At 36.8% G+C, this 23,923-nt stretch overlaps 1 protein-coding gene across 1 annotated transcript; it reads right to left on the minus strand.

The window, feature by feature from the left end:
• Positions 1 to 1,649: 1,649 nt before the first annotated feature.
• Positions 1,650 to 23,507, minus strand: LOC135106777 (malate dehydrogenase, cytoplasmic-like). Its single transcript, XM_064016072.1, has 7 exons — positions 23,383 to 23,507; positions 15,471 to 15,666; positions 11,094 to 11,230; positions 8,881 to 9,036; positions 8,445 to 8,627; positions 7,094 to 7,318; positions 1,650 to 3,938 (listed from the first exon to the last, which is right to left on the minus strand). Exons 1-7 carry the CDS (start codon positions 23,383 to 23,385, stop codon positions 3,840 to 3,842), a joined length of 999 nt encoding a protein of 332 aa, XP_063872142.1. The 5' UTR covers positions 23,386 to 23,507; the 3' UTR covers positions 1,650 to 3,839.
• Between the last annotated feature and the right edge of the window lie 416 nt (positions 23,508 to 23,923).

The raw sequence follows: 23,923 nt of genomic DNA on the forward strand, positions 1-23,923 counted from the left end.
GTGAAAAGGAACTTCAGACTGTGGTGAATCAATTCCTTAGGATATGTGTTACATGGAAACTGAAAATGGATGCTGGAAAAAGCAAGGTGATGGTTTTGCGAAAAGTGAAGTGTGATTGAAGGATGTGCTACAGTGTGCCAGTTGTAAAAAGGTGTGAGGTGGTTATGGGAGATGAGAGAAAGTTTAAATATCTATGGACAGTGCTAGGTAGTCATAAACATGGTGAGATGGATGGGGAAGTAAAAGAGAGGGATGTGAAAGGTCAGCATGTTATGATAGCTTGTAAGAGTCATGAAAGAAAACAGTGTGTCTGCATGAAAAAAAGATGTTTAAAGAATTGGATGTATTCTCCTGCTAATATTGCTGCATGGATCAGAAGCCAGAAATGGAATAGGGTACAGCAATCAAAATTGCATGCTAAGGAAATGAGTTGTATATGAGGGGCATGCTCATTGACAAGATGGGAGAGTGAGAGCAATGAAAGTATTTATGGGAGATGAAGTACGAGCACCTGTGCTACCTGTGCAAGTGGTGTATATTGTGCAGTAGTAGAAAGGATGCAGAGGAATACACTTTAATAATGTGGATATACTGAAGGGATGAAGAGCAATGATTTTGTAAAGATAAACTCCTTCAGCAAAGTTGAGGGTGCTTTTAGGAGAAAGCTGTGTTGAAAGCTGGAAGGATGGGATATGTGTGGGGGGGGGGTGTTCATGTGTGAAGGAGGTACTAGTAGAGGCCAACCAGTGTGTGCACAAGCAAAAAAGTGAATGTATATATGTATGGTACACTCCAAGAGGAAATAAGGGATCAGAAAGATGGATAGACAGAATACCTAAATTATGTTCAGTGGACAAACAGATATGCAAATGATGTTACAGTTCCTTGTGATGAAAAAATGTATATCAACGTGTTATTTGCATACACACTATCTCAGTTTCACCATTTACATGCAGTTTTAAAATAGAATGGGTAAATGAACAGCTAATGATAAAGACAGAGAATAATTTTCTTAATGCTAAAACCTTACTCCTTTATTTCATAATCTATTTCACAAATACAACAAACACTTCTGCAAACTACAAATTTTACAGTAGCTTCAGTATGATTTGGAGTTTGAGTTTTGTTTACAGCAAAGTCATTGCATATTTACAGATTTGCATTGCAGAAGTATGACTACAAATGCAAAAATGGCAAATACAAATTTGCCATAAGGCCAAACCTGCTAGTCCTGACCCTGGCTGCCGCACACTGTCAGGGTGGGTGCATCCTCCTCCCCACCATACCATTAAGTTATGAATGACCAGCCACAACTGTAGTACAGTAATCAGAGCATGCTAGTCCTCTCTATGTTGTCTTCACTATTTGTTAGAAAATGGCTTGCATTTGCAGTGCCACCCAAGTTAAGCAGTTTGTGCATTTGTGGTTGCTTTAGTTTGTGGTTTGTGGTTGCTTTAGTTTACAGAAGTGAATCTGTGTTTGCAGTATCCTGCTGTTTATTACCATATTTATTTATTTATTTTGTCCATTCCATTCATCGTATGTGCATGTGTGCACACACACACCACAGACTTCTTATTTGACACATGGTCGCCTTTTATTGTGTTTTGCACCTGAGTTCACTTGCATAGATTAATAAAACAAACTTATCTGAATTTTCATTTACTGACAAGAAAACATACAAAATTTGAATTTCAAAATAATGATGCAAAGTTAAGTCACACAAGGTCATACATGCCATACCACAAAAGAGGGGGGGCTTTCTTGGCATCAGATTTCAATAAGGCTTTTAATTTTATTGTGTATAAACACTCAAATCACAAAGTAAGCAACAAATAAAAATTAGTAAAAAAATTGTAAATGCTGCTGTTTATTGCCTGTGGCATGGCTTGACCCACACGTTGACATAGACGACACAATTTAACAAATTTGTATTTAACTTTTGTTTGGAGATTTATTGAGCTATAAGAAAATACAACAGTCATATGAAGAAGTTTGCATATTCAATACAGATTACATAGTTACACATTCAACGCAGTTTTAATATGGGAAAGCAAATACTGGATTCCCTGGTGTTGACTGCAAGATATACATAAGAACTGAGCACATTAAAGTCACTCATTAAGAAGCACTGCTTTCTCCTCTTTGTTTATATAACTAAAAACTAAAAGCATACATATAGGACAGCACTCTGGTAGCTGTCAGTCACATATATGTTAGAAGTGAAGTATTTAAACAGAATAATAAAAGAAGAAATAAGCCCATGATTCAATAAGTGCCTTTAATTTACCCATAGTATGTATGTACTACTAGATGGCAATGCCCACTTCATTGGTGGTTTCATATCTCTGCTGTAATAATAGGCTTTAGTCTTGAAGACTGCTTCAGTGTGCACTTCACAGTGCATACATTTTTAATTATGTAACATTAAGATCATCAGTGATATCTGCTGCACTTTTAGTATATGTATGTGTGTGTGTGTGTGTGTGTGTGTGTGTGTGTGTGTGTGTGTGTGTGTGTGAACACTGATGGGTGCACATGGGTTTTCCACCTAAGGCTGAATTGGATACTCATGTACTATTATTATTGAAATATATGTAATATTTCTATGAGTTCAAAAATACATGTAATTTTAAATATAGTCTTCTGAGTATCACATTAATATTACATTTGTAGGAGCTCACTTAGATACTAATTAATAACCATTCAAGTTATTAATACATTTCCTAAATTTTTAACAAAATATTTTCATGTCAGGTTAAGTTCTTAATTTTTTCTATTAACTGCTGTTTATATATAGATGTAAAAATAGAAATATCTTCTTTGTTCTTTTTCATATTAATATTAACATTGAAATCATCAATTTTTGCAATTTTCACAACTTCACATACCTCTTTACATTTACTTTTCCTGCATTCACAGAACAATGAAAATACAAGTCAAACAGAACAGTTCATCATACAGTAGCAAACAAAAAAGCATCCCCATACATCAAAGCATTTCCTTACTTTTTTTCCCATTCTATAAAATAAATGTATTCATTCCTCCTCATCTGGTATGTTGTGTAACTTCAAACAGTTCTACAACCTTCATCTTCCTTCACATATAGGTTAGGTCCTATTCAGTGAAATAATAGTCATGTTCATCAGTAGTACCACTTGTATTAGAGAGAAAATCTTAGACACTCAAAAGTCTTTAAGCCCAGAGTCTGGAACAGGTTAGACAAACATCAACACTTAACAAATGAACACACAAACATTTTATGAGAATGTTTGTAAATACAGATGTATGTTAACTACAGTAATTCACATGCAAATATATTTCCAATTTAAGACATCCATAGATGTTACATAAAATGCAGTAAATCAAAATTGCAACAAAGTTTTTCAAAATATTTGAAAATCTAGGCCAAGAAAAGAACCAAATGTCCGAGGGCAGCTAAACTGAAGGCAAAGATCAAATTAGGTAAGATACATTTGGGTATGTACACACTACATAATGTAACCTACTTAACAGTTCTATATACACGACTGCAAAAATTTTGGTTAAAATTCCCTTATTTTTCCCAGACTTTATGAAATTACTGATCTCCATTTTTCCAAACTGCAACTGGAAATATACTGACTTGCCACTGAAACTTACTTGAAAATGCTTTTTCTTCTGGTCCCAGTAAAATATTTTCTCTACAAATTATTCATTTTTCCATACCTTTAAAATTTTAATATTTATGAACTTCATATACAGCAATGTTGACCATGTTACTAGTGATAAAGGGAATTGTTTAAATTTCAATAATAACCAATTAGTTTTCAAAGCCTTGGCTTAACTGCTGACCCATCCTAATCCTGGCAGGCAGAGATGGCATCATCTCGTTCCTCACACAGCTCCTTTGCAGTGATGTCCATTTTCTCACGTGCAAAGTCATCAATTGGCAAATCCTGAAGAGTAAATATAAGTTAGGACTGATGGAAAACTTTCCTAAAAGTCAGATATGATTAAGTTATAAAGAGTAAAATGTAGTCACTAAATAATATCTACACCAGCCTCAGGGTCCCCATCTGGGGAGGGAACCACAAATGTCCTCAGGTTGGACTGCTCTTCTGGTAATGACCTTAAGTTTCTTGATACCCCTCCCTCAACTTTTTTTTCATTAACTTCTGCAACATTTGTGGTCGTAGATCTAAATTTCAATCTGCAGAACACTACCTCTCCTCTACTAAACCTCATCTTCTTTTCCTCACTAAAACACAGGTGTCTGAGGCAACTGACAGTAGCCCCTTTTCTGTTCCCTTCTACTTTCTCTATCCTCATTTTCGATCCAAAGCTGGATGTTGCGTTTATGTGTGCAATGACTTAACCTGCTCTCATGCCCACGCTCTTGAATCTCACGAGTTTTCCACCATTTGGCTAAGACCACTGAGTCACTCTCAAACAAAATTAATCTGTGCTGTATACCTCTTACCTGACTCCTCTGACTATAAAAATTCTTTGACTACTTAACTTCCAAAGTCGAACACATTCTGACTCTCTTCCCTTTTGTGACCTCCATTCTTAGAGACTTCAATGTTCACCACCAGCTTTGGCTTTCCTCTCCCTTCACTGACCATCCTGGTGAACTAGCCTTCAACTTTGCTATCCTCCACAATCTAGAGCAATTGGTGCAACACCCTACTCATATTCCTGATCATCTTGGAGATACACCCAACATTCTTAACCTTTTCCTAACCTCTAATCCTTCTGCTTATGCTGTTACCCTCTCTTCTCTGTTGGGCTCCTCCAATCATAATTTCATATCTGTATCTTGTCCTATTGCTCCAATCCCTCCTTAGGATCCCCAAAGTAGAGGTGCCTCTGGCATTTTGTCTCTACTAGTTGGGGGGACATGAGGAGGTATTTTCCTGATTTTCCTTGGAATGACTACTGTTTATGTGACAGAGACCTGTCTCTGTGTGCTGAGTGCATAACAGAGGTGATAGTGTCTGGCATAGAGGCATACATTCCTCACTCTTTTTCTCGACCTAAACCTTTCAAACCTTGGTTTAATACAGCCTGTTCTCATGCTACACATGATAGAGAAATGGCCCACAAAAGGTACTTGAGACCTCCATCACCAGAATCTCATGCACTTTATATGTCTGGCCAGAACCAAGTCAAGTCTGTTCTCCAACCAGCCAAAACTCCTTCATTAACAGAAAGTGTCAAAATCTTTCAAGATCTAATTTCCTTTGTGACTTTTGGCATCAAACCAAAAATATCTCCAATAACTTTGCTTCTTTTTCTTTCCCTCCCTTATTTCAACCAGATGGCACCACTGCTATCACATAGATCTCTAAATCTGAACTCTTCACTCAAACCTTTGCTAAAAACTCTACCTTGGACAATTCAGGGCTTGTTCCTCCCTCTCCATCAAGGCTGCTCTACTGGTGATCTGCCATTCCTTACTGAGTCTTGGTCAACCTCTTTCAGAGATTTTGGTAAAAATTTTGCTGTTGCCTTAGACATATCAAAAGCTTTTGATAGAGTCTGGCACAAAGCTTTAATTTCTAAACCACCCTCCTATGGCTTCTATCCTTTTCTCTGTAACTTTACCTCAAGTTTCCTTTCTGACCATTCTATTGCTGCTGTAGTAGATGGTCACTATTCTTCTAAATCTATTAACAGTGGTGTTCCTCAGGGTTCTGTCCTGTCACCCACTCTCTTCCTATTATTCATCAATGATCTACACCAAACTTCTTGTCCAATCCACTCCTACGCTGATGATACCATCCTGCACTTTTCCACATCTTTTCATAAATGTCCAACCCTTCAGGAAGTAAACAGTTTATGTGGGGAAGCCACAGAATGCATGACTTCTGATCTCTCGAAAATTTCTGATTGGGGCAGAGCACACTTGGTATTATTCAATGCCTCAAAAACTCAATTCCTCCATCTATTAACTTGACACAACCTTCCAGACAACTATCCACTCTTCTTCAGTGACACTCAACTGTCCCCCCTTTTCTACATTGAACATCCTGAGTCTGTCCTTTTCTTATAATCTAAACTGGAAACTTCACATCTCATCTCTAGCTCAATCTGCTTTTATGAAGTTAGGCATTCTGAGATGTCTCCACCATTTTTTCTCATCCCTCCCCTCCAGCTGCTAACTCTATACAAGGGCCTTATTCATCCATGTATGGAGTATGCTTCACATGTTGGGGGGAGGATGCAGTTTCCACTCATACCACTCTTTTAGACAGGGTGGAATGAAAAGCTTTTCATCTCATCAACTTCTCTTCTCTAACTGTCTGTCTTCAGCCTCTTTCTCATCGCCTCAATGTTGCATCTCTAGATATTTTCTACTGCTATTTTCATGCTAACTGCTCTTCTGATCTTGATAACTGCATGCCTCCCCTCCTCTGACGGACTTGCTGCACAAGAATTTCTTCTCTCTCTCACCCCTATTCTGTTCACCTCTCTAATGCAAGAGTTAACCAGTATTCTCAATCAATCATCCCTTTCTCTGGTAAACTTTGGAACTCCCTGCCTGTTTCTGCATTTCCACCTTGAACTCCTTCAAGAGGGAGATTTCAAGACACTTATCCTTCAATTTTTGACCACCACTTCAGACCCTATTCAGGGACCAGCATCTCAGTGGGCTTTTTTTTTTTTTTATTAGATTTTTGTCGCCCTTGGCTGGTGTCCCTCCTACATGGCGGAAAAAAAAAAAAACATAGAACAACAGCACTACAAAAAACAAAGGAATAAATACCCCAAAATTCATTCATATGAGACACACATATGAAATGGCCCCCTTTCACTCACATTTTTCTTAAACTATGTTGTATGTGTATTTAATACACATACAACTTTACAGATCACTTCTTTCATAGAATCATATGGTCAGAGTTCATATATGCAGTTTTCTACTGCCACTCATTAGTTGAACATTTTCACTAGTATGACAAATCATGACTTTCATTACTGTAGTATTTCCATCCATATACAGACTTCTGTATACAGAAAAGACATGAATTATTTTTTTTATATCTTATCCATTTTTCACTCTTCATGGTATAATAATAACAACAAAAAGTTGACAGAAATTACTTACCTTGACAATACTCCACTTCTGATCTTGGATGGTAACAGGGAAGGAGTACATTACTCCCTCAGGAGTATTGTATGAGCCATCAGAAAACACTCCCATAGAGACGAAATGACCCTCAGGAGTTCCTTGCCAAATGCTCTTCATGTGGTCACAGGCAGCTTTGGCAGCAGACATGGCAGATGAAAGTTTGCGAGCAGCAATGACTGCAGCACCACGCTTTTGAACAGTCTGTAAATATTACAATTTTGTTAGGTACAAAAAGCTACAAGACAGAGCCCCTTGAAGTATACTTAATTATGCAATGTTTGTGTTGATACACTCTCAACATCAAAGCTTCACCAATATATATATTCCTGAGCAGGAAAATACCAACCAACCAAAATTTTTAAGAATATACCAATGCTCCATAAATACCATTTATCAAGTAGTGTTTGGTATAATGGAGTAGAAATAACCCTGAGTAAAAAAAAAATAAAAGAAAAAAGAAAAAAAATAAATAACAAGGTAGGAAAGCCACAAAACTATTGATACCTGAAGAATGACATCTTGCATCCAGTGTGTAGCTGCCATATGTTAGTCAGTTGTCTTACCCACCACACTACCTACAAGTGACTGTGACTTCACTTTTTTCCCTAATCCTATCGTCCCTCATCTTCATGGTTTCTGTGGCTGGCAGGAAGGAATGTGGTGGTGGTGGTGGTAATGTACTGCCTGAAAAACTGAGTTCACAAAGGACTTTATTTGGTTTGAGGCCAGAAGCAGTGAAGGCAGTTATAGCCACCTACCTGTGCAAGAACCAGAGGTGGTTAAAACCACTTTGCTATTTTTACACCAAATTTAGCTACTTTTCACTAATTTTTGTAGTCCAATCATTAGTAACGCTGCCCATGAGCTACCTCACTACTCTGTCTGTCCCCAACTCTCACAATGTCCACACCAGTAGTGAATCTGAGATCTGATTTGCTCCCCCACTCCCTCACCTGTGCACCTCAACACTATGTGAATTACCCACCTGCACTTGACCACTTCCTGTGCATTTTAGAAAAGTGCAATAGGGAGTGCAATAGGCACAGGGTTCCACTGCACCAAAAATAAATATATAAATAAATGAATAAAAATAACATATAGTCTCACAAATTTATGCATATTAACACGCCAATGTGAGTAATGTAAGATTTTATAACAAGGCCAAAGGTCTGTTGATCAATTATTACCAGAGAGATGATCTAGCAAAAGAGTTTATGTGGCATAGCTTTGGAACTACCTAACTGAAATGATAAAAATCGAGGTTAATTTTTACAATGCACACTGGTGAGAAGAACATGCCAATGAAAATGTGTAATATATTACGTACAGTGATGAACTCTCCCTTCAAGTATGCATCATCCTTGATGGCATCATACACAGGAACATCCTGACCATTGACATGAGCTGTGGCATGACGCAAGTCAGGAAACTGTGTGGATGAATGATTGCCCCAAATGATAACATTCTTCACGTCGGATACAGGTATCCCAAGTTTTCCAGCAATCTGAGTCTGTGGAAAAAAACATATACATCATAATAAAATACATAATCTCACTCCATCCTCTCAACTCAATCACACCCTTTCATTACACCCCCTTGAAGCCGTTACTTCCCAAACAAGAGCAAAAGAAAACCTACGATTTACATCACTCATTCATCCTTTCTTCTACACCATTTCAGCATGTGCATTTTGCCACTATTATTAATTTCAGTCTTTTTCAAGGACCAATACATAAACTCAATAAAAATTTTCAAACTTTTACCTGAGCACGATTTTGGTCCAGACGAGTCATGGCTGAGAAGTTCTCACGTGGGATGGAAGGTGCATACTTGGCACAGATGAGAGCATTAGTGTTTGCAGGGTTGCCAACAACAAGGACCTTAACAGATTTCTTGGCATGCTGATCCAGTGCTTGGCCCTGTAATGAAAGTAACTTAAGTAAATCTTATTCTGCACATTATATTGTGTGGATCTTACCTCTACCTTCTAAAAGCTTTACTCTGAAAATTCTTTTTAACTTATAACTACAGCCAGGTCACCAATACTGCAATTTCTATTAAAGCTTTGATGAAAGCAGTGGCAGAAAATGATTATGGTTCTACCTATAGCACAATTTTTTTTTATGCATATAGCTGAAGGTAACAAATATATAGAAGTTCACAAAATATCAAAAGATTAATGAACACATTACAGAAGTACAGTACAGTAACACTAATATAAAAATCATGCTGAGGCATTGTTTACATACACAGATGATAAACACTCACTGTTGATACAACCTTGTAACACCTACGTATATTTTACATCCCTGACTAAATCACTTCCTTGTTAACAATAGATACTTGTGGACTCCATTCAGTGTTAATACAGGTCAACCATCACTAATCTAGCAATCACTAATCTGGTTCCATCACTAATTGGACCACAATTTCAGCTAGTGTAACTTCAAATATCCCAGGTTACTGCACCAACCTGCTGCCACTACTGTTTGTTGGAAATATGACAAAATGGTTTTTTTTTGAACAGTTGGGAAAAAAACAGAGGAAGCAGTGTAATAGTAAAACACAAGCAGTACAAGGATAACAGAACCAAGGAGCGGATGACTTAAGAAACTATGAAGCAAAGCAGGCCACAAGAAGAAGCAGCTACTTGCTGCATAACAGCTGACATCACTTCCAAAGACAAGGAAGCCATCCCATTTGTTTTTCTTCACGCATTATTAAACCTGTTTAGCTTTAGCTCCAGCCATAACCCCAGTGAATAAAGGAAATCCTTTTCATTGTGTAAAGCACCAACACTGCTGTACATTATCCATAAAAGATAAGGTTGAACTTATGAAAAAAAACCTGACAGTGGTGCATCTGTGCAAAATTTGTGTGAATTATACATTGGCTCTTCAACAATTTATGACAAACAAAGATAACAGTATCTGCAGTACCAATATTATCAGTACCAGCCAGAAATGAGGTATCAGTATCAGTGGAAAAGTGGTATTGGTAGTTCCACTTACTGATCAACTTGTAGTGATTTGTGCAGTATTTTAAAGGTATGGCAAGGTGGTTAACTGTTGGGTTAAATGTATTTTAACCTAACCACTCTGTAATCCAGGAAAATCACTAATCCACCACACTACAGGTTTCGATAATGCCAGATTAGTGATGACCAACATGCAATCTTGGATTATTATTACATTACAGAAACAATCATTAAAAACACATTGAACCATTGCTTACACACACAGCTGATGAGCATTCACTGTTTATATCTATATTTCACCCCATGCAGTCTTCATAATCTTCTCCAGATGGTGCTATGTTATCCAGGGGCAAAGTTATGGCCTTCATCACTAAATGAAAATGATAGACAATAGTTTCCTAATGGTGTCAGCAGGGGCAACCGCATTGCAACAGGTCATGAAAGAGAACTGCAGTTACCAAGTATGTGAGCACAGGTCAGTTGCTAAATTGGCATCACTGCAAGTGATAAGGTTGGCAGTGCTGGTGGAGGCCCACTCCTTGCATTAGAGTTATCCTACCCTATGTTATGGACTTTGTAGCTTGCAGCAGTCCATCCCTGTGTTACAGTATGACTTGATGACTTGGAGGCAAACTGACCCTCATGTTAGATACAATTTACATTAGCATATTGTGCACTAGGGATGACCTGGATGTACTTGAGAAACCTGAGAAAAGGACAAAACTCTGACCAGACTGGTAATAAGATTTAATGTGGAAATAAAAAATGTGGAGCTTACACACAAATACAGGATAAATCCCAAAATAAAAAATGGGTCATGCACAGAATTAATAAATAAAAAGAATAGTAAACTGATTATGTAGCAGAGCATAAGAGATCAGGATATACAGACTACCATTATGACATTCTATGCAGGTAAATAGTTAAAAGAGCTGTGCTGAATTTCACCTCAATAAAGCTTGAGAAGTATAATATACACTAACAAAATGTAAATTTCACCTGAGCCTTGAAGATCTTAACATTAGCTGCCAGTAAATCTTTGCGCTCCATTCCCTCTTTGCGTGGCATAGCACCAACAAGGAAGGCAGCATCAATGTCCTTAAATGCAACAGCTGGGTCATCTGTAGCAACAACATCTGAAAACCAGAAGATATAACTTATAAATGATTATCATGTTTCATATTTAACAGAATAAGCAATGTCACAAATTTATATTCATTGTTCATTCCCTCATTTGTCTGCCCTTTAAGTCCCTCAAATTACCCTTCTTTCAAGTGCAACCCCCCACTCTCTCTCTCTCTCTCTCTCTCTCTGTAATCACTTCTGCATCTCTCCTTTTCATGCTTGCACAAGATCATGTGTATGTATATACCATTCAAATGAAAATTACTTAAAATGCAATGCTGCTGAAAAAACTTGTGATGTTTACTAATCATCATTAATAAAACTGTACTTGTTCCAATGTTCTTTATGCTGCTGAAACAACTTGTGATATTTATTAATCATCATTAATAAAACTGTACTTGTTCCAATGTTCTTTATAACTCATAAATCAACCAATAATCTGATTTTTTCATAGTGGAAAACACTACCTGAATTAGACACCTCAATACTTCCCACTCTACTCAGCAAATCCATTTCATCTGCAAATAAGCTTGTCATTTATGTAGACAGTGAACATAGTTGGTGCCAAAACTGACCCTTGGTGAACACCACTCAACACTGGGCACCACTCTGATGTCTGATGTCATCTCTGTTCTCTAAAAAGCCTTACATCCATTTCAATAGACCACCATTCATCCCTCCAACACTTTTGATCCTCCACATCTATCTGATCTACATGTGTGTGTGTGTGTGTGTGTGTGTGTGTGTGTGTGTGTGTGTGTGTGTGTGTGTGTGTGTGTGTGTGTGTGTGTGTGTGTGTGTGTGTGTGTGTGTGTGTGTGTGTGTGTGTGTCATTCACCTACAGTCGTCTGCTGGTCACCCAGCCAGCCGTTTCCTTACGGAAAGAGCTCAGGAGCTCGTACTGACCGATTTTTGGGTAGGACTAAGACCACTCACACACCACACACCGGGACAGTGAGGCCACAACCCCATACCTACTTGCTGCTAGGTGAACAGGGGCAACATATTAAGAGGCTCACCCATTTGCCTCACCTCAACCAGGACTCGAACCCAGCCCTTCTCAGTTGTGAGACGAGTGTGCTAACCACTACACTACATGGTGTGTGTGATTCACCTAAGGTCGTCTGCTGGTCACCCAGCCAGCCATTCCCCTACGGAAAAAGCTCAGAGCTCAAAGTGACCGATCTTTGGGTAGGACTGAGACCAATGACACACCACACACTGGGACAACGAGGTCACAACCCCCTGGGTTACATCCCATACCTACTTACTGCTAGGTGAACAGGGGTTACACAATAAGAGGCTCGCCCATTTGCCTTGCCATGCCCGGAATTCGAACCCAGGCCTTCTTGGCTGTGAGCCAAGCGTGCTAACCACTACACTATGTGGTGTGTGTGTGTGTGTGTGTGTGTGTGTGTGTGTGTGTGTGTGTGTGTGTGTGTGTGTGTGTGTGTGTGTGTGTGTGTGTGTGTGTGTGTGTGTGTGTGTAGTGGGAGGGTCTCATGGATCTTTGAACAACCTTCAGTTTTATCAGTGGGGGAAAAAAAATTATCATTATTTAACTACTGGTAGTCTGAGTGCAGTATTAATACATAAGGACTGATATGTAGACACAAATTCTTATGAGTGGTGTAAATTAATAAGAAAAAATACAGCAATACACTCCATACTAATCTTATCAAACATTCTGTCTCTCTCCCTATCTAGGGGAATATAACAAAATATGAGCATTTTACCCAACCATCTGCAGGTTAAAACTGGGCATAGCTCAAGGCAGTAGCATGACAGCCATTTTTCAGTATCAATGGCTGATATTTCCATTAAAGGGGATCAGCCAAGGAAATACTTTCATCTTTCTTACTGAAGAGGAGATTCCTAGTTCCCTCACACCATCCACTTTAGTAACCTTTTATAACATTAGAAAATATGATGTGCAGACGTGACATATTCTCCTTACTACAGGAGAGTTTTATTTAAAGTACTGGCAAAAAAGTCTTGGCACAAATCCTACTCTGCCAAGAAGTACTGCTAGCTTGCTATAGACCATCACAGAATTTAAGTGATGGTTCACTTGTTCACAGGCTGACATTCAGAAATTAGGGATTCCACTTTAGCCACCATGCATCATTTCAGAAATTAGGGATTCCATTTTAGCCACTATGCATAATTTTTCTTTGCCCCTGTTTTTTGCTTTTTGACCCTGTGGAACAATGGGTGGTGGAAAAAGAGCTGAAAGAAACTAACCAGGAAGCCACAGCAATACTCTACTGCTCTGGAAAGCCAAATACAGAAATAGACAAGGAAATGGATGTTTTAAGGCAGTCAGTGGAATATGGGACAAAGCATTTTCATGATGCAGGCACCTCAAAATCCCTAACAGAAAAAACATCCTTAAAGGACACATTCAGTTTCTTCTGACAATGTGAGGTTTGTATAACAAGTGGAAAAGGGTCCTCATACAACATCATGGCAATTGAAAGAAACCCAAAATTTCTGGGTAAAATGAGTACTATAACTGTGGTAGATTCAAAACGACTGCATCATAAAAATGCTTTGTTCCTCATTACAATGACTGTCTTGAAACATGTGTTTCCTCACTTATTTCCTTATCTGACTTTCCATAGCAGTAGACTAGAGTATTGCTATGGCTTTCAGGTCGGGTTCTTTCATCTCCTTTCTGCCTTCCATTGTTCCACATAGTCAAAAAGAGCAAACACAAGGGCAAAGAAAAAAGTGATGAATAGTGGTGAAGTAGAATCTCTAATCTCAGAACACCTGCCTCTGGACAAGTGAACTATCACTTACTCATGTTATTGGGGTCCCCACTTTGCCCATACCTGTTCCAAGGTCACCAAGACTTACTGCCAAATCAGAGAGATGCTATGATAGTCTATATCAAACTGGCAGAATTTCTTGTTGGAGTAAGAGTTGTGCCAAAACTTTTCACCAGTTCTGTATGTACAATACAATAATCACTTGCTTTCATCAAAGTTATGTTTTTGGAACACAGCCAATATGCTAATTCTGTCAAAATTTGTTTAAAAGTCTATCATCCCATATCATAGGTATCTGAATTTCACCTATGTTATACTCAGATAAATTCATGTAATACTTGCATATTCATTAATAGTAAAAAATAACTTTATTTTGATGATCTCAAGTGAAAGAATAATAATTTTACTGTCATACTGTTTTGATATTGCTGGATTAAACGTGTATGGGTAAGCACTTCGGCAATGTGGCAAGGACAGCCACGTAGAAAGGGATCATGCACCCACAATGCTAGACTTGAAAGATCACAGGTTTAGTCACAAGATGTGGTATTATGATATGGCTGTATGAGTCAAGTACACAACAATATTAATAGAATATGTAGCAGAGGAAATCTAATTCTTTATTTCCCTTGGTACAAAAGAATACAGGAGGCAGAATGGCAGGCATGGTAAAGAAAGGAAAGGGAATTTTTGTATGGTTTCAAAAAACGCAAGCAAGTGGGACATGATATAGCTTTTGATCTACTCAAACGTACAACTGAAATCCATTAATGACATAACAATGAGCACCTGAGATAAGTTAGCTTTATCTCTCAACATGATGAGTCAAGAGGCAACAGCCAAAGCCACAACAGCCACTTTAACCCTTTCATGGCGATAAGCAACAACTCACAATATTAGAAGCAATGTATGAAGTCGTTATAAGTCTCTACAAGAAACTAAAGGGTAAAAAAAAATTACACATTCTGCAATTTCTAGCCAGTACAATGTTTGGAGGTGGATATAGAACAAAAAAGAAGCATCAAAGTAGTACATAGTGGTTAAAGAAAGATGTGCTAAACAGCAGTGAAAGAGTTAATCAAGAGACTAGATATATCTGCAAAACAGCATGATGAAAGAAATTCTATCATAATTCCCCAACCTAACCTCCAGTGAGGGAACAGACAGGTTCATGCTTGTTTCCCTTTCTCTGAAATATGTAAAATACTAAACTTGAAAAATAGATATATCTGCAAAACAGCATGATGAAAGAAATTCTATCATAATTCCCCAACCTAACCTCCAGTGAGGGAACAGACAGGTTCATGCTTGTTTCCCTTTCTCTGAAATATGTAAAATACTAAACTTGAAAAATATTTGTAATTTGTTAATGTTATAACTAGAGAGAGGGGGGGAGGGGAGGGCCAGACATACATACGAAACCATGTATTGTAACTACTTTCTAGTAAAAGAGCAGCTTGGCACATCAGTACATTACCTCTCACATTAGGTAGGGCACAGTCATTGACCTCCATGCTCACTCCATTCAAGACACCCATCATTGGAGAGATGTCGAGTAGGTGAAGAATAACTGGAGTGTCATTTCCAAACACCACTCCAGATCCAACCATGTACACCAGGGAGTAGCCAATCTGGCCAGCAGCCCCAGTGATACATACTCGCACAGGTTCAGCCTGTGGATAAATTGTTCCATGGAAATATACTAAAAAAAAAAAAAAAACACATACTCAAATATGAAATATAAAACACTACTTCAATGTATATTGCTTTAAGATGATGCTATAGTTGTATCGACATATACAGCTGTAAGGTGAAGCACTCTAACATCTAACACATTTACATTTTTTAATGGATCACAATATCAATCCTAATTCATACAAACTGGGGCACACCAAGTTTAAGAGCAATTCCACTTGTGAATCCATGTGGTAACAACATCCATAGTTTCCACTAGGGTCTATTAGACTTATGCAAAAGTATCAGTTTCACACAAAGATAAAAAAGCTGCCACCTGACACTCAAAGGTTTATCTTCATCACTTCTGATATTGTTAACTTTACAGCAACAATCAACTTTATTCCATACAGATGTGTTTCTGAAATCCTTGTGAAGACTCAGTATCAATGAGTCATATGAGCAGTTTATCTGAGCTCATGAAAAAGTTTATCTACATTTCACCCAGTCTTCTTTAAGTTACCTATGAACTGCTCAAGAGCTAAACTTTGGACATAAGACAAAGCTGTACTTGGCTTTAATGGATCAAATTCACTGCCAATCTATGATAAAACATCTCAAGCTCCTCACTGAAGCTGCAGAAACATGTCTTAAATGAATAGTAAATACATGCATTATCATATAAAATAAACTTACTTCTACTAACTTTTGTTGAAAGTTACACTTGAAGTGCCACAGGAAATGCATCAGCTGGTGCCACTGTGTACCCATTCACAGGACAAAATGTTACCAGCATCATGTTGAGCAATTTTGTAAGGGGACCACATCCCATCCACCTCCACTTTTATTATTATTTGATAGTGCTGTATCACTAATTGTACTGTACCCACCTGTAACTGGAAATTACTGATCCAACATTGTTAAACTGCAAAGATAATCTACCCTTATCTTACAAACTAACCAGAGTTTTAATAGATATTTTGGAAGGGAAAATATGTATTTTATAAATAAAATTATCAAATAACTAGGTACTATCAAGAAAAGCTTTTGGACAAACTACACTACCTAGGCATTGAAACTGTATACCTCGCATCAAGAAAATACACTTTAATAACATTAATATTTCAAGTCTTGAAAAGGCTAAAAAAAGAAAGTGAGGATCTATTGAGTGAATGTATAGTTGGTACGAAAAAGGACGACAAAATTCTCAGTGTCAGTGTCTGTACACCATTCGACTAGTTTGATCCGGTTGTATAGGAGAGAAGAGCACTGATAATATACAACCTGGCCTTGGCTACACTCACATATTAAAGGTTTTAGTACAGATTTGACAGTCAAGTGATAAGGAGATGTTTTTTGTGCATGCATTCCTGATTTGACTTTCATAAACTACTGTTCCATATCTTTCCATATCACCTTCAAATGGCTACTAAACACCCTATTACTGATAATGAAATAGTGTCTGTGGTTCCCTTGCACTGAGGAATAGTATTACTGGAGTATTACTGGAGGCAAAAAGATTTTTTGTGTACCAGTGGCCATACCATCTATCCCAAAGTATGAAGTAAGGCCTCAGTTTTAAAAGAAGCTCAACAAACCCTGAACATAATGAAAAGAGAAACAGAATGTAATCCTCACCTAACAGCAAATTAATTGAAAGAAAAGAGCGCCTGTGTTCTTGGTGGTGGGTCTCTAAAATTTATGATGTCACAATTTCAGTCACATCTCTGAATTTCTCTACTCACAGTTCTCTCTCCACCTTCAGTAATACTAACTGTTTCTTGAATGTTTATTATTCCTTAGCACAAGGCAACTACAGATGCTATTTTGTCACCAGTAGTATGTGGTTGAGTCGCCAGTGGATGGTGAGTTTGGAAATGTATATAACAGTAACTTGCAGATGTGAACTTAGGAATGCACATACAAAAAAAAACACCTCCTTATCACTCAACAGTCAAATCTATACAGTGGAAACTCAGTTCTTGAACTTAATTAGTTCCCAAATGCTGTTCAAAATCTAAAATGTTCAAAAACCTAAACTACTTTCCCTGTAGGAATGAATGTGAAATGGATTAATCTGTTCCCAGACACCAGTATACACTGTCTTAGTAGCTTAAGACAGATGCTCCCACAGCCAAAATGGCTGCTTCACAACATCTCCAGCTCACAAATTATTTATCCAGAAGAGGATGTAATGAATGAACTTAGTGACACAGAACTCATCAGAAAAATACTGTTTAGACTGATCTAGTGAGGAAAGTCTTACAGAGGGAGACAGAGAGGAGCAACCCAATTACCACCAAAATGAAGGTGATCATAACACTTAGATATATTGCTGCTGGGAAAAGCTACTGGAAAAATCCAGGCATGCAATAGTGATGGCATTGGGAGTCATCGAGAGAGCCACAGGTGGCTAGGGATTACTTCTGAGCACCAAAAACTGTTTGTTTACACTGAGGCTTTTCAGCAGGATCACCTTTTACCTTATTTCAAAGATTAAATTACTGTCTTACACTCTTTGTCTCTCCTCCAAATATATAAAAACTAAGTAGATATTTATAGAAACTTTAAACTAGTAATAAATGGCTGCTTTTGCTATGTCTTTTAATATTTGAATCAAAGTAATTTTATTCTAGATCCGAATTATAGTACCACAACTGAAGCAATAATGAGTTCAAAACTTTGTTCGAAAACCAAATTGTTTGAAAAGGAAGGTGTTTGGCAACCAAGGTTCCACTGTACTACAACTGTTAATGTATAAGTGTGCCCAAGGTCACCATCTGTCTGGAGTTGCCTGGTTAGTTATCATCAATGCTCCATTCTCCCATGCAACCAGATCAAATTACAGTAGTTGAATGGTACACAAACGCCAACACTAACCAAAAATTGTCATCTTTTTTGGCACTGATTGTATTATAACTCTGGCAGCTAAATAAGGCTGCCCACATTTGAGCCACTTTTCAGTGAGTGATGACTGCAACTTTTTTGCAGCAACACCAAAAAGTGGAGGGGTGATGCACATGAACCAATCTTCCATGATAGCCAGAGGCAGTTCCATCACAGGTGTCAAAAAGCTAGCTTGTGCTGAGGTAATCCTCAAAAGCCAGAGAAAAACATAAAAGAAAATACTGACTGCACACCATAAACACAAATGTGTTCATAAGCATGAAATAATGCTAAACAGAATGAAAAATTTAAAATTGCCATGAAGCAAATTGTGGTTCAGTCTCTTGGTCAGTGTTATCAACTATGTACTGCTTCAAATGCTAAGGTTAGGGTTTTAACACAAGAAAATCAGCACACTGAAGAAAAATGCAGCACAAGTAGTAAATATATATCAGATGGCTGGGGAATTAACTCTTATGGGACATTCATGGACACTGCACTATGAAATGAGTCAAAGTGGTCACCAAGACAAGCAGTAATTTGATATTAAATGCTTTTATCCTTTTAGATGTATATCCAATATTTTGGTATCCATACATTGTTCTTTTTGGGGTTTCCTTTTATTTATTTATTATTTTTCCTACCTACATACCTGCATTTTCTTCTAGACAGCATCTGCTATAACATGTTGATTCCCAGTGGTTCTACATACAAATACCATTTTCTTTCTCCAGTCAAACAAATACATAAATATACTGTATTCATATTTTCATATAGAAAATTACTACAGTCAGCTATGAGAAACAATAAATGTATACACAGGAGCACCTAATGGGTGAACCCTTGATATTTTAATAGCTAGGCCTAGACTGAAGTGGATCTGGTTGGCCTTGACTGTCTCCCCACCACAATGTAATTTTCATAAGAATGCAAGTAGCATTCTAATGCACTCTAGCAGTAACATACACCACACCCTTGGCTTCTTCATTTCTGCCAATGTTTATATATATATATATATATATATATATATACTCGTATATATATACACAGGGTGTCCCCTAAGTTTCCATACATATGATATCACGAACACCATTACAAGCATAAATCCAGATGTGTTTTGAACATGTTCTTCAGCAGTGGAGGACATGCATTGAAATGTGTTTTCCACACAAAGGCAGTCATGTAGAGCATATTATATAAATAAAAAAAAATTTTCTATAATTCTATAATTTCTTATAATTTTTCCTGTGTGGAAACTTGTGGGACACCATGTAATATATATATATATATATATATATATATATATATATATATATATATATATATATATATATATATATATATATATATATATATGTGTGTGTGTGCGTGTGAATGTGTGTGTGTGTGTGTGTGTGTGTGTGTGTGTGTGTGTGTGTGTGTGTGTGTGTGTGTGTGTGTGTGTGTGTGTGTGTGTGTGTGTGTGTGTGTGTTTGTATGATCCATGAAATTGTGTACTCAAACGATATTATACACACAAAATTAGCTTAATTACCTGAATGTTTTATTTTTACCATAATCTATAATCTTCATAATTCCTCTAAAACCAAAACTTAACCTTGCAGTGACATACCAAATTCTGAAACTCGTCCCAAACTCAAACTTTACTGACCTGTACCAAAACAGTCACACATTACAGCTACATGTTATTTTCTTGAAAACCATAGGAAAACTCCAAAGCATCAGTATTGTGGTTCTCATAGTAATAAAGCAAGTTCATTAAGCACCTACATAATTGTTTAACACACATCATACTGCACACTCAGTAATAATCAGCAAGCAATGTTTTTCTCAATTAAAACTTAAAATGGAATGTTTAATGTACACTCAATATACAATATTTCCATACATTTATGAGATGAAAACTTTTAGCTTTATCCCATACATTACAAATATTTTTGTAAAAATTCTGACCAAAAATTCTGACCACAAAAAAAAAAAAAAAAAAAAAAAAAAAAAAAAAAAAAAATCATGATAATGAGATATAAGAAATAGTATATTCTTAATTTTCATTATGAAGAATGACTTCTGTGCCTGTAAAATGGCAGTCAACACACACATGACTTCTCAAACAAGTTTCCTTTTTGCTTTATCTTTTACCTTTTTATCCTCTTATTTTCCTTTCCTTTCTTTTACTTTATTTCTTTTCATTTTTTTTTCTTTTACTTTCCTTTCCTTTCCTTTTGCCAAAGATTTTCATTTTGAGAGGAATTACTTTAGCATCAATCTACAATATATCACCTCTCCAGACCAGATTCAATTCAATTGGAAGCTGCCATTCTCTTTAGTTGCAAAGTCACCTACTTTTAGATACTTTCTCTCTAATCAATTATACAATTAATTTCTTGTAAAAACTCATTTGTTTTTAAGCAACAATTTCCTAAAGAAAGTGAGAATCTCAGGGTACTGAGTAACTACATTCCTCCTAAACTTTCCTTGAAACATAATGGTGATAAAACCTAACACCACTTCTTTACTTACATCACTGTCCAAAGATGGGGATTAGGAGTTCTCAAGTAGCAGTAGATTTAGTATAGATACACCCTTCACCATCATGTTTTGAGAGATGACTCATGTGAGACCATTGCTGCTACTTCATTACCCAAGACTGACTGTTTCTGTATTATATATATATATATATATATATATATATATATATATATATATATATATATATATATATATATATATATATATATATATATATATATATATATATATATATATATTTGGCTAGTATCATAAAATATTTCCATTGTCTTTATCCCTTTTTCAATGCCCAACAAGTGTTGGACCTAGTGTCAAGGCAGAAATTTATGGTTGCCCTTGGCTGGTGACTCTCCCACAAAAAAAAAAAAATAAATAAAAAAATAAAAAAATAAAATAAATAAATAAATAAATAAATAAATAAAAATAATAAAATAAAATTATATATATATATATATATATATATATATATATATATATATATATATATATATATATATATATATATATATATATATATATATATATAAGTTAAAAACAATCAAGGGTGTCATTCTCCTGGATTCAAGTCAAGCTAACTGCAATATGTCAGTCTTTGAGTATTTGACAAACTGAGCCACTTAAAAATATATGTAAATGAACAAGTGACTTCTTAAAATGGACTTCACCCCCACTGACCACCCAGTGTGTGATGTCATTCACATCAAAGTCAAACTAAATTCCTTTCTCCTGCCTTGGCTATATAACAATGAAAAAGAAAGATTTCAAAACTGTATCAAACTGATCTCTAGCAGAGGCATCCCCTCCAAAATAACACAGAGCATAAGAAACCATGTCTTACCTCCACTGTGGTTGGTGAGAGACTGAGAATATGTTATCAGATACAAAACTTTGAGAAACAATGTGTAGTGGACACAGGGTATTTCACAAACCCCTCATGTCAACAACAGTACATAATTTTTATTTTTATTTTACATCATATATATATATATATATAGAGAGAGAGAGAGAGAGAGAGAGAGAGAGAGAGAGAGAGAGAGAGAGAGAGAGAGAGAGAGAGAGAGAGAGAGAGAGAGAGAGAGAGAGAGAGAGAGAGAGAGAGAGAGAGAGAGAGAGAGAGAGAGACTCAAAATCTCCAAATTTTTTATGCAACTATAGATTTCCCAAAGTTGATGAAGTCCAAAATATATCAACTTAATATCTACTAAAACAGGGATAGCCATACCTATACTATGTGTTGTACTGCATAAAACTACACGAGTCAAAAATCCTATGTGGGTTGTTGGATATCACTGAAAAATCATAAGACTGTCCTAATTTCAACTTTGATCAATAAGTTAGCTTATGTTGGATTGAAATTGAATAGAAGTGTTAGACATGATCAGGTGTATCAATCAAGGCTTGTTAGCAAGGCAGCACATAATGATACATCAATGTGTCTCACTTATTGCTGATCTTTCCTCTGTCATTTTAACAAAATTCCACAATAATCATCTGGAAATAGTTTTGTGCAAAACAGGAATATATTGTGATATATGTATAGTAAAAGGCTCTTCAGTAAATTTTACAAGCATCACATTCAAGGTACACAGAGTTAAGGGGCAATTTTTTTCTGTTTATTATTAGCAATATCTTTAGAAGCCCTTCCCAAACCTTGCCTCTAGAATTACAAGATGGTCCTGATTGAAGATAATTCATGAACAAATATCTGGGATTCTGGAATGGCATCTGCTTAACCCTCATCCAGTATCTGGTGTATTTCACTAATAACCTTAAGGGAGATATACTGTTAAAGGTGAACATTCTCTGTGTCCCGAACGCTCAAACAATTTTTCTTTCTAAGAAAGTACTGCCACAATGCCATGACAAGCATCCTTTTGGCACCTTGTGTCACCAAGATCACCCGGGGAAGGGCTGGGGTGGGCTGATCCCGGCGCTGAGTGATGAGACACTATGACCTTCACAACACTATGTTGCTAAGGGGGCCATGTCTCCACCTTCTCTTTAAAATACTGCCTTGTCATTCATATATAACACAAAATATGGCTGGTAAGATTACAATCTGCAACAAGCAGCTGATGGAGAACCACCTTATAGGCTGTGCTTACACCAGGCCTGCCTCAGCCATCGACCGGACAGCCGGGATAAGCAGACGGCCTCCCCACCACTCCTTCCTTCATTTGCCTCTCACTCATCTAGACACTCAACATCCACTATCTCTACCACACCATCCCAACCTATACAACCATTCCTCAAACAATTTATGTACAATGACACCTCCTTAAATAAGTACAAGGCCTTACCATGGTGACGGTTGCTGTCTGTCTGCCTCAGCCTCAGCCGGCCTCTGAGTGACGTCACGGATGAACTTTGGAGAGAACGTTAGGTTACCTCAAACCTTTTCGAAGCCTAAATATTTGCTTGTTACTTTATAGTAACTGGTTGGAAAAACAATTTATGATGGTAAAAAATTTAATGAAGCGCAGAACAGAATTGCTATATAAATTACGGAATAAATAGATGTATATACAATGGAAGCAAATTCTTTAGCCAGATTGTTTCCAAGCTTCCTTGAAATACATCTATGATACTATTGTCTGAAGCAGATGCATGAAACCACTCAGTTGAAATTTGTCAGAAAAACAATATCACCATAAAATATTGGAAATAATCTAAATCTGAAGAAAATAACTTGTTACTTTTATGGGTGAATAACTTCCAAAATAACAACATTACTGATTCCTCCTTTAAGAGATGTGTCCACTTTTTCTGTAACCTTACCTACTGTACATGACAGTTCAGTACACTGTCAAATATAACTGCATGAAATACATGTATGTGAAA

Source organism: Scylla paramamosain, chromosome 14, assembly GCF_035594125.1.
Source record: "Scylla paramamosain isolate STU-SP2022 chromosome 14, ASM3559412v1, whole genome shotgun sequence".
In the NCBI taxonomy this organism is placed as follows: Eukaryota; Metazoa; Arthropoda; class Malacostraca; order Decapoda; family Portunidae; genus Scylla; species Scylla paramamosain.

Bases quoted from the DNA above. Each gene is read 5' to 3' on its own strand.
- LOC135106777 (XM_064016072.1), bottom strand. The intron at 11,231-15,470 runs GTAATGTACTGA...TCTGGTTTTCAG, and splicing joins TGCCCTACCTAATGTGAGAG to ATGTTGTTGCTACAGATGAC. The intron at 9,037-11,093 runs GTGAAATTTACA...CTTTCATTACAG, and splicing joins TTAAGATCTTCAAGGCTCAG to GGCCAAGCACTGGATCAGCA.